At 42.7% G+C, this 17,225-nt stretch overlaps 1 protein-coding gene across 1 annotated transcript in view; it reads left to right on the top strand.

Moving 5' to 3' along the window:
- The window catches only part of MASP1 (MBL associated serine protease 1), a 90,393-nt gene that overhangs the window by 68,881 nt on the left and 4,287 nt on the right, over positions 1-17,225 (top strand). Inside the window, exons 11-13 of the mRNA XM_089508671.1 lie at positions 9,680-9,814; positions 13,261-13,374; positions 14,820-15,005. Of these exons, the coding sequence (XP_089364797.1) occupies positions 9,680-9,814; positions 13,261-13,374; positions 14,820-15,005 (435 nt within the window). The remainder of the gene's footprint in view (positions 1-9,679; positions 9,815-13,260; positions 13,375-14,819; positions 15,006-17,225) is intronic.

Here is a 17,225-nt window from a genome sequence, read left to right as displayed (position 1 = left end):
AAAATTTATTTATTTATTTATTTATTTATTTATTTATTTATTATTTTCTCTACACCTGGTAGCCTTAACTCTGCTACCCTTTGGATCACATATTGCTTCAATGATTTTGTAACAAGTAACTAAGGGGCTGTTCAGACCGGCAGTTTGGGCAGGCTTGGGGGTGAAGTTGGGGCGTAGCGTCTCCACGACTCATGCCCCGGCTCCACCCTCAAGGCAGCATGATGCCACGTGCTGCAACTTGTGGTGCACGGCATCATGGCGCTCCTGCAGCGCTTGCGTAATATTATGCATTGCCAAAGAAGCACTGCCAAGCTGCAGCAATGCAACTATCGCGCCTTTTGCATGGCACAAAAAGGAGCTGCTTTGTGTGGCTCCTTTTCACACCCTGCAAAGGCCAGATCAGGGTGCAGCATGCAATTGCTGTGGCCCCAATCTGGCTGAAACAGGTGCGGCTGCATGCTGCCCTTTCAAGGCTGTCTGTACATCCCCACAGTTTCTTTTTCATAGCCCAGTATTTCATTTTTTTAAAAAAATTCTCTAAGTAACTTTCTCTAATGTCAGCATATATCAGGTACTAAAGTATATAATGAGCCAAATCCTCTAAAACTGGCTCTCCACAGATATTAAATCTTCCTTGAACTGGGATACCATAAAATCTTCCCCATTTCATCATTGCGTCCATTTGTTCAAAACGTAGACGGGTGAGGGCTTTACGTGATTCCCTTGGCAGAGTAATTGTCAGATATTTTTCACATTTATGTCCACATTTCATACTGGCTAATACAAAACCTGAGTGTCCACTAGTGTTTTGCTGCTTCTTGTATGACGTTGTTCATATTCTGGTGGGGGAACATTACACTGCCTGTTTTCATCTGCGGTCCACCCTTGCTTGCAATGACACAGTGAAAGGTGTCAAAACTTCAAGAGAATCCATGCTCCACCTTCCCTTGCACACATGACTAACAACAGCAGTACAACTTGTCTGTCTTCTGTTTCATTGCCAGCTTAGGGCATCACAAAAGAAGAAGGTTGCCCTCCTGGCTAGCAACAGGAAGGGCACAGCTACCTCACCTCAGTGCATGTGTTTGTGGGGCGTTCACCACTTTCTTTCCCAGCTTGCAAAGGTATTCCAGATGTCTGAGGGTGCAATGATGGATAGCATCATCTGTGGTGCAGGTGCATCATTGCCAGTAGATTATGCCACTGGTCCCTTTTCCTTCAAGGGGCTTAAAACGTACATGGGATGTGGGGTGGATGAGCAGGGCCAGCCGGTGACTTCCACATCATTGGGCAGTGAATCTGCTCTGGGCTTTAGTGCGAACTTTAAAGGAGCTATCCAAGCTGCTGACCAGATTTGAGGGATAAGTCTTTTACTATTGTTGTTTTTATTATTTTATTCTTGTATTCCTTCCTGCCCACCCCCAATTGAGACTCAGGCTGGTGTGCGAAATAATAAAACCAATACAGACTAAAATGCATGCAAAAACATCAGTAAAACATATCAGAGTTATCTGAAAATCCAACTAAACAATCGATAGAATTAAAAATGTTTAGAAATCCATGAAAAAAGAACACAGCTCCTTTAAAGGTCACAGTGGAGAGGTTTTTTTATTGTTGAGGCTCAAAACTCAGAGCAGCTTCACATATCCACAGACATGGAAGCAAGAGGCTGCCACCGGACACAGGAATGATGGGATGTACAGTAGCCTTAAGATCCATGTCAAGATCCACGATATGTGCACCTGCCTTGTGCATCAGCCTGTTCCTCGATCTAGTCCAATGTTACTTACCCCAGCTGATTGATGAACTGGTGCTCTCCAGATGGGCTGGAATACAACTCCCATCATCCTCTGAGTTGACTTGGGGTGGTGGGAGTTGTAGTTCTAAACTTCAGGGGAAGATTCATTCTTCTGCCCTACAAATCACATTCTCCCCTATCGCTTTGCAGCTCATTAGCACTGACTGAGGACTCCAATGTATAGACTGCCATGGGGCAGAATGAGGCAGCCACCAGTATCTTGGAGATAGTGGGAATTATAATCCAAAGAGTCTTGTGTCACCTTAAAGACTAATGCTGAATCTGCACTGGAGAAATAGTGCACTTTGATACCATTTTAACTGCCATAGTTCCATGCTATGGACTGTAGTTTGGTAAGATATTTAGCCTTCCCTGTCAGATTGCTCTGATGCCACAACAGACTACAAATCCCAAGATTCCATAGGATGGAGCCATAGCAGTTAAAGCCACACATTATTTTTGCAGTGCAGATTCAGGCTAAAACCTAAACCCTGTTAGTGATTTTATGTTTTGTAAACACTGTAGTTATGGAGCTATGCAATGAATCCCATCCTGATCCCTCTAATCCTCACTCATTGGGAAGCAGCCACTGCTATTGACAGGGCTGTGTTCGGCTATGGATCAAGTAGCAGCTGGTTGATGGTCCCACCCACTCCCATGAACGATCTCTGGTGCACTAGGTAGAAGCATGGACCTCTTATACCAAAGATCGCTCACATGAGCAGGAGTGGGTACATCAGTGAGCTGATTCCCAGTCAACAGGGGAACAGATCCCATTGATCCCAAAGGCTGGTTCATGATATGTGGAGATTAGGAGATTTTCATAGTCCCTTTTTGCATTAACGGGAATTCATGTTAATGCAGTGCCACTTCAATGACAGGACAATAGTACTGAAATTTGAAATCACAGTCAAAGAAGGGATAAGGACAGGGGAGCGATCTCATCCCTGTGTGATAATCTCCTGTGTTATTTTCACTGTGATACCCTAACACAGCAAACCCTCTGAAAAAATTTTGCAGTCCAAAAAGATAACATTCCCAAGTTCTGATTTAACTATTCAAAAGTGAATTTGACATGGACCTTAAATAGGAAATAGTCATTCACTCTATCAATGCTTTCTTTCCTTTTACAATTCTGAATTCAGCTTTTATCTTCTTTGATCTATGCACACATACACAATGCAGCCCTTAAAGGCCATTGCTAGCACGATAGTGTATTTTCTTGAAATCAGTTCCAATGTGAAAAGCAATGATTTTCCAGACATTTTGCATGGTCTCACCACTGTGCATGGTCTCACCAATTTGATGGCATGATTTGTACATATTGCATGAGCATACATTCGGTATGATTAAAATCCAGAGTGACACGTGGGGAATGATCAAACTATTTACTTCCAAAACTTGGGATGTGACTTTTTTAAAAAAAAGAAAAAGAAAAAAGAAAATTCAAGCTTTCAGGATTTAAAATTCTGCAAGTAAACTAAATTAGTCAACTGAAATTATAAACTGGAATTCCTTCCATCACTAGAATTAAAAACAGTTGAATTAACATTGCTTTGGCTTGGAGAGTCAGCTGTAGGAAGCAAGTGCACAGTTGAAATTAAGGCTTTACCTTTGGCCAAAATAACAAGGGAGAAGATTGGCATAATCTACTGAGTCACAGTTCAGTTATATTTTGAGAAAACGCACTGCTATCATAGCCTAACCATCAACTCTGTTGTTTTCTTTCCCCAGTCTGTGGGCAGCCCATCCACCGTCTGCCTACATTATTCAAGCGCATCATCGGTGGACGAAACGCAGCACCCGGCTTTTTCCCCTGGCAGGCGCTCATTGTGGTGGAGGACACATCCCGCGTACCAAACGATAAGTGGTTTGGTAGTGGAGCTCTCCTCTCTGAGTCTTGGGTCCTGACTGCTGCTCATGTCCTTCGCTCCCAGCGCCGGGACAACACCATCATTCCAGTCTCTAAAGAACATGTCACTGTCTACTTGGGTCTCCATGACGTGAGAAACCGAATGGATGCCGTCAACCGCACAGTGGAGAAGATTATCCTTCATGAGGCCTTTGATATTCGAAACTACAACCATGACATTGCTCTGGTGAAGCTCAAGGAGAAGGTAAACATGGGGCCTTACGTCATGCCAGTATGCCTACCAACATATGAACATGAGTTGGAAGGACCTCAACCCAATACCCTGGGCCTAGTGGCCGGCTGGGGCATCTCCAATCCCAACATCACAGTGGATGAAGTCATCAGCTCTGACATGCGGACTCTGTCTGACATCCTGCAATATGTCAAGTTACCCGTGGTGCTCCATGCCGAGTGTAAGACAAGCTACGAGTCCCGATCGGGTAACTACAGCGTGACTGAGAATATGTTCTGTGCTGGTTATTATGAAGGTGGGAAAGACACCTGCCTTGGGGACAGCGGGGGAGCCTTCGTCATTCAAGACCTTGAGAGCCAACGATGGGTTGCCCAAGGACTGGTCTCATGGGGAGGACCAGAAGAATGTGGGAGCAAACAAGTCTATGGCGTTTACACCAAAGTCTCCAACTATGTGAATTGGCTGCAAGAGAAAAGCGGATGGACTTTCAAGGTTGCTGCTGACCTGGACAGATGAACTAGGATGAGATGGGAGCCAGTGCAAGGACTGGGCATATTTTGCCAAAACAGTACCCAGGTTTAGTTGTGTCACAAGCATTTGGAGGGGCGTCTTGCGTGCTTTCCTTTTTTCAACCAAAAGAGTATGATTGTTATTATTTGGCATGAAGGAGAAGCCAGGAATCTTTTTCCTACTTCCTATTATCCCACATACAATCTCAATCCAAGAGTGAAGGGCTCTTCCCAGGGTGACCAGACATCCTCCTTTTTCAGCACCTGTCTTACATTTCAGTCTTCTGTCCTGGAGGAATTCCAAAATGTCCTCCATTTTGAGCATGACTAAGATGCATGAATTTACATTTGTATGAACAGTTTTAGCTGTTATTTTTTAATGTCCTACATTTTTCTTAAAGTTCCTTTTCCTCCTTTGCGGTTATGACACGTGGTCGCTCAGGCTCTTCTGTAACCATGCTACATGCAGAGAAAGAAAAGGCCAAAGGCAGATAATCTCTCTATTCCCTGAAAAAGAGTATCACATTGCACACACACGTATACACACAAGTGACACTGTTTTGTTGCTGGGATGACACCATCTTCCATTCATCTGCCCATCCCAAAAAAACCCATCCCATGATAATTGTGAATGTTGCATAAAACATGGTTGAACAAAAGTTGTGCAGCCCTAGCAGACAGCCATGTAGGACATTGTAACCATCTCTCAACCTAGGCTGCGAGAAAGATGAGATGTAAGTGGAATTAACTAAATTAATCAGTAATCATTTTGCAAACGCGAGCTTAGAAATGCTGACTAGAGGCTTCTGGGAATTATAGTCCCCAAAGGCCATTTTTCTAAGTTCTGTTTGCAACCCGTCTCTCACACACACACCACTTTCTATTGCATGTGTTGAGTCTAGTGCCTGTGTTGAGTTAAATGTGTGACTGGTTCTGTTTTTACAACCAGTGGGACTCACAAATGCCAAGCTTTTACGCTGATGATGCTCTCATTTTGGGGGAGTAAAAAGGAATCCTAGTCGGGGGGGGATGTAGGAATAAGTTATTTAAGTCCATAAAATAACTCCCTTTTTTAAAGAGACATATCCGGGGATAGCAGTGTTGGCCACATAGCAAAGTACAATAACATCCAAAACCCATAAAATGGCGATACATATATTTGGCCAACCAAATGGTTGACCCAATAAATGTAGCACCATTTTGTGGATTTTGGATGGTACTGTACCTTTTTAGGGACAGGTGAACACACACATACACACACACACAACACATATCTTGATTCACAACAGTCTCTATAAACTAAGCTAATTTCTGTCCAAATGGGGAAATAGTTATTCTGAACACACCACTAGAAGTAGCAATGGCAGCTTCATTTATATAACGTTTCATACCGCACTAAGCAATCTCAGAGCAGTTTACAACTGTAAGCAAATTGCCCCCAACAAGCTGGATACTCATTTTAGCAACCTATGGAAGGATGCCAGGCTGAGTCAACCCTGAGCCCCTGGCTGGGATTGAACTCATAACCTTATAGTTTGTGAGTGAGTGGCTGCAGTATAGGCATTTAACCACTGCCCCATTAGGACTCCTGAAAGTATATTTTCACTAACACAAAAATGGGTTTCCCAGCATTCAGCAATTTGTGTCAGGAAGAATAATAGAACACCAAGAATCGATTTCATTGTTCCCACTACATTTTAAGGCAGGCAGTGAATCTTTCCAAGGCATTTAAATCTGGTCTGAAGTTCCCATTCACCACCATTCCAGATCAAAATGGAAGCACCTCCATTTCCTGAATGATGGCTGTGCAATCCAAATCAATCCAATAGCTTACTCACACTATCAGAGATGCCGATAGTTGTGGTTCTTAAAAAAAGAACCGCTAAGGGATCTGGTGCCAAATGCCCCGGTTTAAATAGGCTTTTTGGTTGCCCCCAAGTACAATCGGTGCAAGTCTAGTGTGATTGGGACCCAAGTCGTTTCCAACTTATGGCAACCCTAAGGTGAATCTATCATGGGGTTTTCTTACCAAGGTTGATTCAGAGGGGGGTTGCCATTCCCTTCCCCTGAGGAGGATGAGAGAGTGTTACTTGCCCAAGGGAATCTAACCCTGATCTCCAGAGTCCTAGTCCAATGCTCAAACCGCTATGCCACAGTGGCTCTTAGGACCCTGCAACTATAAAATGTAAAACTCAAATTCTCAGGCTTCAAGTAATCTCATCCTAGTGCCAGAGTGCCAGTATGGCAGAACATTCTTCTCCTCTCTTCTAATTCTGCCTGATGAGGAACATAACTGGAAAAAATGTGTGTTATATCACTACCAAAGGTTGACCCAATACAACGGAACAACCCTTTTAGTCTGGGATTTCTAGGCCTCTTGTTAAGGTCAAAAGTATTTTGCTCATTTTTGTAAACCTCAGTAACACTCCCTGGATTGATAAACAGGATTATTTTTTTCAAGTCAAAGAAACCAGGTTGTCTTCACCATCCCTCAAATCACAGCCTGCACTTATTATTCTTCTCCTTGTTCTATTCTTTCAAGTCATCTCTGACTTAGGGCAATGTTCTCCTAAGGTTTTCTTGGCTAGGTTTATTCAGAGGTGGTTTGTCACCTTACACTAGAAGTGTGTGCCCAATGTTTCTTAGTGGGTTTCCCTAGCTGATCAGAATTTGAACCCTGGTCTCCCAGAGTCCTAGACCAAGACTCATACCACTACACCAAACTGACTCTGAGATTCTTAATTCCTGGTAACACACAAGGTGCATCTACACTGTAAATGCAGTTTGACACCACTTTAGCTGCCAGGGCTCCATTCTATAGAAATCTGGGGTGTGTAGTTTTGTGAGACACCAGCACTCTTTGGCAGAGAATACTGAAGATCTTGTATAACCACAAATCCCAGGTTTCCATACAATGGAGCAACAGCACTTCAAGTGGTGTCAAACTACATTATCCCTACAGTGTAAATGCACTCATAGAACTATTTACGTAAGTAGAAAGCAAGGAGGAAATCAAGCCCTGAAAGAATCCAAAGAAAGAGATACTACCTTTGTATTATGTGCTTTTAACAATATTTGTTGCTTTGTTACATATTTAAGAGACAATGTGCTATTTGTTATGGGTTTTGTATTCCGTTTTGTAGCGTTCCTACTATTTTGTATTATTGTTGTTAAAAGGAAAAGGAATAAAGAGATTCTGTTACATACCGATCTCTGTGAATGGAAAACTGCACTGAGGGAAAACATCTAGGCAAAAACTGGATTGATGTATAAGGAATGACAAGTAAGGAAATGCTGGTTAAATATTGGAAATATTGGTCCTCTAAATCCTTTGGATTTCATCTGCCAGAATTCCTGAGCATTGGCCAAGCTGGCACTGGCTTCTGGGGGCTGAAGTCCAACACAACACAGCTCAGTACACTACATAATTAATTGCAGAAGGTGGGGAAGCTTCATTTTCCCTGCAAAAACAAGACCAGGAGCAGATTGTAGCACAGATCATGAACTCCTAATATTGAAATTTTGAAAACCAATGGAATAGACTCCCTTGGTAGGTAGTGAATGCTTCTCAACAGAGAGTTTTGAACAGAAATTAGACCAACACTTCTCCTGGTGCTTTGGGGTGGGTTTCCTTTAATGGCAGAGGATTGGATTACAGTCAGTGATTTCAAAACATTGGTCATCAAGGTATTTTGGACTTCAACTCCCAGAAGCACCAGCCAGCTTGGACAACAGTCAGGAATTCTGGGAGCTGAAGCACAAAACATTTGGAGGACCAAAGTCTGGGAACCACTGGATGAGATGATCCTTCCAAATCTATTGTAGGGTGATAAACCTGAGAGCCATAAGAAGCTTAGCACCTACATCCCACATTCATGGCACACCAAACACTGAAAAGATTTGGGCTTCGAAAATTTGTTCCAGGATCCAATCCAAAGCTCTGCAGTCACACGTTCCAAGACCAGACTCAGCTTTCTCTGCGACAATTCAAACACCACATGATTCTTAAAAATCAACATCCAACCCACCAATGAAATAAACATTTGACTGTGAAAAGGATACGTTTATCCTGGCTTCTGCCCTACACCGTATGGAAGGAGCAGAAGAAACAGGAAACGTTCAATAATGTAAAAGAGAGACAGAGGACTGTTGCTTCATCCCAATTAAAGAAAACCTACTGACTTGGCTGTTACATGGTAAATCAACATGAAGGTACTAAAAGAGTCTTTCCTTTCCCCAGACTCTGGAAGAAACTAAGGGGCTGCACCACATGGCGGGCGGCATCACAGCGTTCCTCTGGCACTGCGTCTACATGAAATGGTGCCAAAGAAGTGTGGAAAAGCTGTGCGCCGGCAGCTATGGCACCTTTCCAGGGCACAAAAAGGAGCTGCTTTTTGGTTTTTTGTGGGTTTCTCAGACTATGTGGCTATGTTCTAGAAGATTTTCTTCCCGACGTTTCGCCAGCATCTGTGGCTGGCATCTTCAGAGAATGCTTGTCTGGAAAAATTGGGTGCATATATATTGTGTGAGCCTGGGAATGCAGGAGTGATTTGCATGTGTCTTGTTCTGTTGCTGATGGCTGGCCTCAGGCTGGGAGGCTAATGCAAACGAGGATTAGTGTCTACTAATTGGGGATCATTATCTGCTGGGAAAGCCCTTGACTCTGAGTGGTTTCCCATTTGCATTTGCTGAGTCCTTATTTTGCTGTTCCTCAGGACTGGTAGCCAAATTTTGTTCACTTTAAGGGTTTCTTCTTTCCGGTTGAAATTATCCAGATGTTTGTGGATTTCAATGGCTTCCCTGTGCATCCTGACATGGTAGTGGTTGGCATGCTCCAGAATTTCAATGTTTTCAAACAGTATTTTATGCCCAGGATGGTTTGTGGCATGTTCTGCTACTCTGATTTTTCTGGCTACCATGTCAGCTTTGACTGTGTATTCCTGCATGGCAGGGGGGTTGGACTGGATGGCTCTGGGGGGAGTCTCTTCCAGTTCTAGGATTCTAGAATTCTATTAGTAACAATTTCAGGTGCCTGAATGCATGTAAATAATTACTAATGGTGTGTGACTAGTTTCTATTTAAAGTAACTTTTATGGACTCTGGTAAATAAAAGGGAATGTGGACTTCACTCATGCCCTATGACTCCAACAGCACCAGTGAGGAGAAGAATGTCAATTTCTTTCCACTGGGTACCAAGAACTGGGCAGCTGCCAATGTCTTTGAAGGGATGACTCCAGTCTTCTTCTTACCTTTCCCTTCTCTTTCAGTGTGTGGGAAGCCAAAGTTTTCCAGAAGCCTATTGGCACACATTGCAAACGGACGCCACACTCAGAGAGGGATCTCACCATGGATGGCCATGTTGCACAGGAATGGCCGCCCCTTTTGTGGGGGCTCACTTATTGGTAAGTGCCACCCAGAACGCCTAGACAAAAGAAAAGCCTGAGAACAATCTTGAAATATGGTGGTATTTTTCATTACAAATCTTGCATCCGTCAGAAATATGAAGCTGGCTGATTCTGTCCTGGGCAAGCCTTTTATTCTGTTGAGCCTCGGTGGGCATAGTGACGGCCAGCAGCACACATGCAAACATGTGTGGCCTCTAGACTCTACATTTTTATCCCCTGAAGCCTCTGGCCCATGCCCCAAAACCACCCCATCCTCCAAAAAGGTTTTAGAAAACAATTTTGGTACCTAAATCATGCAGAAATCCCCTCAAACATATGGAAACATGGGAAAATACTCCCACCAACAAAATCACCCCAGAATCCTGTACTATTCCCCCACAGTGCCTCCATTTTCCTCTGAAGTCCTTCTCAAAAAGGCAGCAGGAAGTGATGAGATCTTCCACAGTTCTGTACCCAAAACGCAAAGCTTCTGTTGAAGAACAGCACAAAAGTTTGATCCAGACATGTAAGGCAATTTAAACCTCCATTTGTCATCAATAGGATACCAACTATCATTTTTTAAAAGCTATTGCAGTGATTTTTTTCATTAAACCCAGAACCAAGCTTTTTGGTCATTTCTTGCTTCCTTTGGAGGGGCTTTTGCATCCTGCAGTGATTTCCAGGAGTTGGAAAAAGTTTGTCCACTCCTGATTTAAGAGATAACCACAATAGCTGTAACCACCATCACAGATGCAGGGTTTTTCATATAAAGGTCCTTGGGAGGATTACAGGCTCTGTCCAACTTACGGGTTTAGATGTCGGATTTCACCCATGCGTTGATCCAGAGCTTCCCAGCCTACCGCTCCTTCATCTGCTACCCCAGCAATGCAGATGGAGATGGGTCCCCTTATCTTTTTTGGGGTCTCTTAGCTCACTATTGGCTGGGCAGTAAATCACCCCATCTATGTCTTACAGGCTTACTGCATGAGAAAAGAAAGTGGAAGTTCAGTTGGATGGTAGGTCCTTTCTGCATGCCTTACTGCATGATGTTGTAGTGATTCAGTTCTCTTCCTGCAAGAGACAGTAGTAAAAATGAGTCCTTTGTCGAAGGGATTTTTCCAGATAGAAAAAAGACTTGCTTTCATAAACATCTCCTGCAGAAAAAGAACTGAATCACTACAACATCAAGCAGTAAGGCATGCAGAAAGGAGCTGCTATCCAGCTGAACTTCCACTTTCTTTCCTCGTGCGATAAGCTAGGCCAGAGCATTGGCAAGCTGTCAACAATCAAGCTTTTTTTAATGACTTTATTGACTTTTATTTCCATTGTTACATCAATATGTAATTTTGACACAATAAACATAACAATCAAAAATGTACAGACATCAGCTCTTTCCCTCAGTTATTCAAAACAAGGTATTTAATGAATCTTTTGATAACCGTTTCCCTGTTATTGCAGTCGATTCCTTGACCAACTCTCAAAGATATCTAGAAAAATTATAATATTTTATTGGATATCTGCTTACCTGCATTAACCTTACTAATTGGCATATCACACTTTATGTTATTATAAATCCATATCTTTTCTTATCTTTTCTTTTTTTTTTTTCTTTTTTCTTTTTTGGTGCCTTAATATATTTTCTCTCTCATATATATATATATATACACACACACACACACACACACACACACACACACACACACACACTACTCTTTGTCCTTCTGAAATTCTTACATCTACTGTCTCTTATATCATTTCTTCTTTTATATTACATTTCTTTCTATTTAGTTTCTAATATTTTTCTATTGGCTCCCATTCCCTTAATACCTTTTATTTAGACTTATTATTAACCAATATTGTTAATTTGTCTAATTCTTTTATTTCCATAACTTTCCGAAACCAATCATCCATAGTAGGTACATTTTCCCCCAGTTTCTTGCCAGAAGAACCCTGGCAGCCGTGATCAGCTATAAAATAATTCTCCAAAGTTTGTTTTCTACTGATGCTCCCAAAAAGGATGTCATATTCAGAAGGTATAGCTCTGGGGCAAAAGGGTAATTTATTTTTAGTATTTCTTGTATTTTACTATGTATTTTGCACCAAAATCTCTTAATTTGAGGACAGGTCCACCACATATGGAAAAAGGCTCCTTTATCTTTATGACACTCCCAACAGAAGTTGTTGCTAAGTTTATAAATTTTTGCAATTTTATATGGGGTATAATACCATCTAACAATCAAGCTTTTTTATGTCATTGGGAACTCCAAGGCTAGAATCCCGTTGGTTACTCTCAACTAGAGACCTGCCACACAGCAGAAATAAAGCAGTTTAACACACCTTTAACTGCCATGGCTTCATCCTATGGAATCCTGGGATTTGTAGTTTGTTGAAGTATTCAGCCTGGTCTGTCAGAGTGCTTTGGTGCCAGGATTCTATGGTCTGTTACAGACAGGCCAAAATAAAGCTGATTTGAGTCACTTTGGAGGTATGGTATTTCAATGATGCATGTGTCCTAAGAGTCCAAAAGCTGCACCAAAGCCACACTCCAGTCCTAAGAATCGGAGTGCAGCTTTGGTGCAGCTTCCAGACTCTTAGGACTCATGTATCATTGAAATACCATACCTCCAAAGTGACTCGAAGCAGCTTTATGTTGGCCTGTCTGCAACAGGCCTATGTGATAGAGTCATGGAAGTGAAAGTAGCATCAAACTGTTTTATTTCTGCAGTGTGGATACGTCCCCGGAATAAATCCATTGAATCCATTGCTGAGCAATCAGCCAAGTCATAGGTAAATTGGGTTCATTCAATTGCTCTCCTCTGGTCAGGCCTAACAATAGGATCTGGGCCAAAATGTTTCTTCTTGTCTCTCTTACTTCTCATTCATCTTCGCTTGCCCCTTGGTTAGTGGGTCATGGAGTAACTACTTACATATCATTGTGTGTGTGGCTTGCCTTCAAATCACCTCTTGACTCATGGAGATCCCATGAATTTCATGGGATTTTCTGAGGCAAGCAATCCTTAGAGGTTGTTTTGCAAGAGTCCTTCCTCTGAAATATAGAACCTTATATTCATTGGTGGTCTCCCATCCAAGTACTAACCAGGCCTGACCCTGCTTAGCCTCCGGGATCATACAGTATCTAGTCTCTTTGGGGTATTTAGGCCTATGTATGTGTTTATATGCCTTCAAGTCACATATCAACTTGTGGTGACCCCATGAATTTTTCACAGGGTTTTCTTTGGCAAGGAATCCTCAGAGGTGGTTTTGCTAGTTCATTCCTCTGAAGTACAGCCTACCATGCCTTAAAGTAGTTAGTTAGAAGTTCTTGGTTTAAAGGCATTAATTTAAATAGTTCCTTTTAGTAATTTTTTAAAATGAGTTCTGTCATTTGGTCCTTCAATACTTGGCATGGGTTGTGTTGGGAAGAGGTGGGTGGGCTAAGTACTGATCCCCTTTTTGTTTCAAAGGCAACAGATGGATTGTGACCGCTGCTCATTGCCTCCACGAGGAACTGGAACTGGAGAACCCTGTCCTCAGAAGCTCCGACATGATCAGCCCTTCTTCTTTCACAATTATCCTGGGTAAGCAAATGGTAACAACAGAAGAGGGAAGCTCCACTTTGAATATCCTTGGATGCAGCTACACTTTAAAAACAATGCTATTCGACACCATCATAAGTGCTGTAGCTCCATCTTATGGGAACCTGGGATTTGTAGTTCTACACGTTATTTAGCCTTGTCTGCAAAAGAAGGCTGGTGTCTCACCAAATTGAAAATCCCAAGGTTCTGTGGGAAGGACCCTTGGCAGTTAAAGTGGTGTCAAACTGCACTGTTTCCATTCTGTAGATGCACCCTAAATATTTTAATGGTCCTTGTCACAGTTTTTAAATGATTTTATATTATTATAAAATAATGGTGTTTTGTTGTTGTTGTTGTTGTGTGCCTTCAAGTTGTTTGCGAAACTATCACAGGGTTTTCTTGGAGAGATTTGTTCAGAGAGGGCTAGACCTTGCTTTCCTCTGAGGCTGAGAGAGTGTGACTTGCCCAAGGTCACCCAATGTGTTTCTCTGGCTGAGTGGGGATTCAACCCCTGGTCTCCAGATTCCTAGGCCAGTGCCCAAACCACTACACCACATTGGCACTACACCACAGTTAACCACACCATAAGCTGGGGGTGGCAGAGAGAGATGAAACTGCAATATATCTAGAGCTTGATGTGGGAAGAGGAACAACCATTACAAGGCAATACAAGACATGAAATCCATATAGACTGGCATGAAATTCAAATAGACTGGCATTCACCTGAACTATTGGCCTATCTGAATGAGCTCTAAATTGAGTTGGCTAAGTAAGATATTATGTATAAAATGTATGTCAAAATGGAAATCACACCAGATCAACCCTCCCAAAACCAGGCACCATCCAAGGCGCATCCATATTGTACAAACAACGTGGTTTGATACCACTTTAACAACTATGGTTCCATCCTACGGAATCCTGGGATTTGTAGATTTGAGAGGCATCACCACTCTTTAGCAGAGAAGGCCAAAGAACCATCCCCATAAGACAACCATCCTCACAGGCACCCCAGAACTATGCTCAAATCCCTCCATTTTCCTCTGCTGTCCCTCTCAAAATGGCAACAGGAAGGGATCACTGCCTATTGCCATTTTGAAAGTGATTGAAAAGCAATAGCGATAACATTTACGTTTCTATACTATTTATCAGTGAACTCAGCACTCTCTATGTGGTTTACAATCAATAAGCCAATTGCACCCAACAAGCTGGGTCCTCATTTTACCGACCTACGAAAGGATGGAAGGCTGAGTCAACCTTGGAGACCTGGGATCAAACTCACAACCTTGTGGCTGCAGTATTGGCATTTAACCACCCCACAGAATTGCCTCCTCCTGGTCTACAACTTCCAGCATCCTAAACTGATATGGAGAGCACCCTATTGGGAACAGAAGTTACAGAGTTTTCTCCTTGAAATTCCACCCTCTCTCTCTCTGTCATTTTCTCTGCAGGGAAACACAGAACACAAAGGAAAGATGACACTGAACAGCACTTCCAAGCCCAAACAATCTTTATCCACCCATCTTACAACCCTGCCACCTTTGAGTATGACATTGCCCTGGTGGAAATGGCAGAAGGGGCCACGCTGAACAATTACGTGATGCCCATTTGCTTTCCGGACAGCATTCTCCCAAAAGGTGAGCACATGAAAGGAGTCCTCCTTCATCCACATAATGTTGGTTCTGAAATAGGGGAGACCAAACCACCCAGATGAATTGCTCAGTGTAAGATCTTCCCAGTAGGGTATGGCATGTGGGCACTGTTCTATATACCAGATCTCGCTCACTTAAAGATGCTGCCAATGTGAAGTTTGGCTAGGTTTTTTTATTTTAAAAAATGAGGGAAATGAAGCGAATGGTATGTTCTCTCTGCATATGTCATCTGACTCATTCTGCACATTTCCATAAGCAGTGCCAACCTGGCATGCTATATTCCGGATGAGTCAGACCACCCGTTTCCATTCTACTGAAGGAGCAAATACAAGCCAGAGTCCTTCACAGTGGCCTCCCTAAATTCTCTGGAGATCTGGGAGGGTTGCATCATTTCTCTTGCACCAGCTATAGAAGTGCAGCCAGACATTTTATGCATCTCCTGCCCTTCCTTGGCCATTAAATGGCCAGAAGAGCAAGCTCTAGCCTTTGAAGCTATCTTCTGGTGGTGGGAAATGTCCACAAACAACTGTATGGGGCAAGTATTGTTACACCCATGTGAAGTAGGATCATGCCTGGTCAGTCTTGAGCCATGGGGCATAATCCCCCAAAGTATTCTTATGCAAGACCTTATTGGTGCTTCCTGATGCTAAAGTCAGTAGTTTTGTAAGAAATCAGAGGTAAACCACAGATATCATTCTTCATCTTTGCTGGAAAGTAGATTCATTTTCCTTTCTTACAAGACATTTATTGACATCATGCAGCCCTGATCACACCAGATCTCATCACAGGTTGGAAGCTAAACAGGATCAGGACTGGTTAATATCTGGATGGGAGATCATGAGGGAAGACTATAGTGGGGCTAGGAAAGAATCCTGCCTGAAACCCTAGAGAGCAATGGCTGTCAGTCAAAACTTGATAATACTGAAAGCTTTCTTACACAAGGCTAGAAAAGAGGAATTTTTATAGGATAAAAGAGTATTTCTCATATGACGTCATATCTGTCCTGCTGCTGCCTTTCATTCCATTCATGACTGCAGTGCACCTTTTCAATGAAGGGCAAAATCTGTCAATGGGCTCCCAACCTCAGTGCTATTCCATTCCTGCCTTCTGTTACAGTTCCACTTCTCAGGCAGCCACGAGTGATGATGGTTGCCAACTGGCCCCCTGTTTAGCAATGCGGAAAACAGATCACAAAAACATTTATGTCCATTGAGTAGAAGTCTTTCTTTTTTCGAAACTCCTCAGCAACTAACCGGCAATGTCTGACCGAGAGTAGTCCACAGACCACCACTTTGAGTAGCACTAGTCTAGACCAAACTGTCACTCCTACCCCCCAAATGTGAACATCCAAGGAAGGCTTCATATGTCAGCTCAAATATTGTAACTTCCTTCTAAGCAGACTCACCAGTTAGTCATTTCTTCAAAGAAATGTTTGCCTAGCTTGCAGTGAACTTTTGGGCCCAGCAGAAGGAGCTCAGAGCATGTAAAATCTACAAGCAAGACTATATCGCAGCCTGTTAGTGATAGTTGTTGTTGTGTGCCTTCAAGTCATTTCAGACTTAGGGCAACACTAAGGTGAACATAGTTTTTTGTTGGTTTTTCAGGCTATGTGATTATGTTCTAGAAGAGTTTATTCCTGACGTTTTGCCAGCATCTGTGGCGAAACTATGGCGTGGGACAAAAAGTGGGATGGCATAGGATTAACTGCAACTATCCCTGTTAAATTGGGACAGTTGGAGAATATGCCTTTTGAACTTAGAATCATAGAATCATAGGTCAGAAGAGACCCCAACACTATCCATTTCAACCCCCTGCCGTGCAGGAATTCACAATCAAAGCACCCCTGACAGATGGCCATCCAGCCTCTGTTTAAAGGCCTCAAAAGAAAGAGACTCCACCATTCACTGAGGAAGTATGTTCCACTATCAAACAGCTCTCACTGTCAGGAAGGTCCTTTTAATGTTTACGTGGGATCTCTTTTCCCATAGCTTGCACCCATTGCTCCGTGTCCTATTCTCTGGAGCAGCAGAAAACAAGCTTGCTCCATCCTCAATATGACACCCTTTCAAATACCAGAGCAGGGCTATCATATTATTTTTCTTTCCTCTTCTGGAGTATATCTGGGATTTCTAGCAACCTTCATTAGACTTCTGGTAATGGCAGGAGAACAGTGAAGTCTCCTCCATACCTAAGTCTCTGCCTCTC

This window comes from Sceloporus occidentalis, unplaced genomic scaffold (assembly GCF_023333645.1).
Source record: "Sceloporus occidentalis isolate IW3139 unplaced genomic scaffold, rSceOcc1.0.p SCAF_2, whole genome shotgun sequence".
Classification (NCBI taxonomy): Eukaryota; Metazoa; Chordata; class Lepidosauria; order Squamata; family Phrynosomatidae; genus Sceloporus; species Sceloporus occidentalis.
The sequence above is the reverse complement of the archived record's forward strand: the minus strand, read 5'-3'. Positions and strand labels throughout refer to the sequence as shown.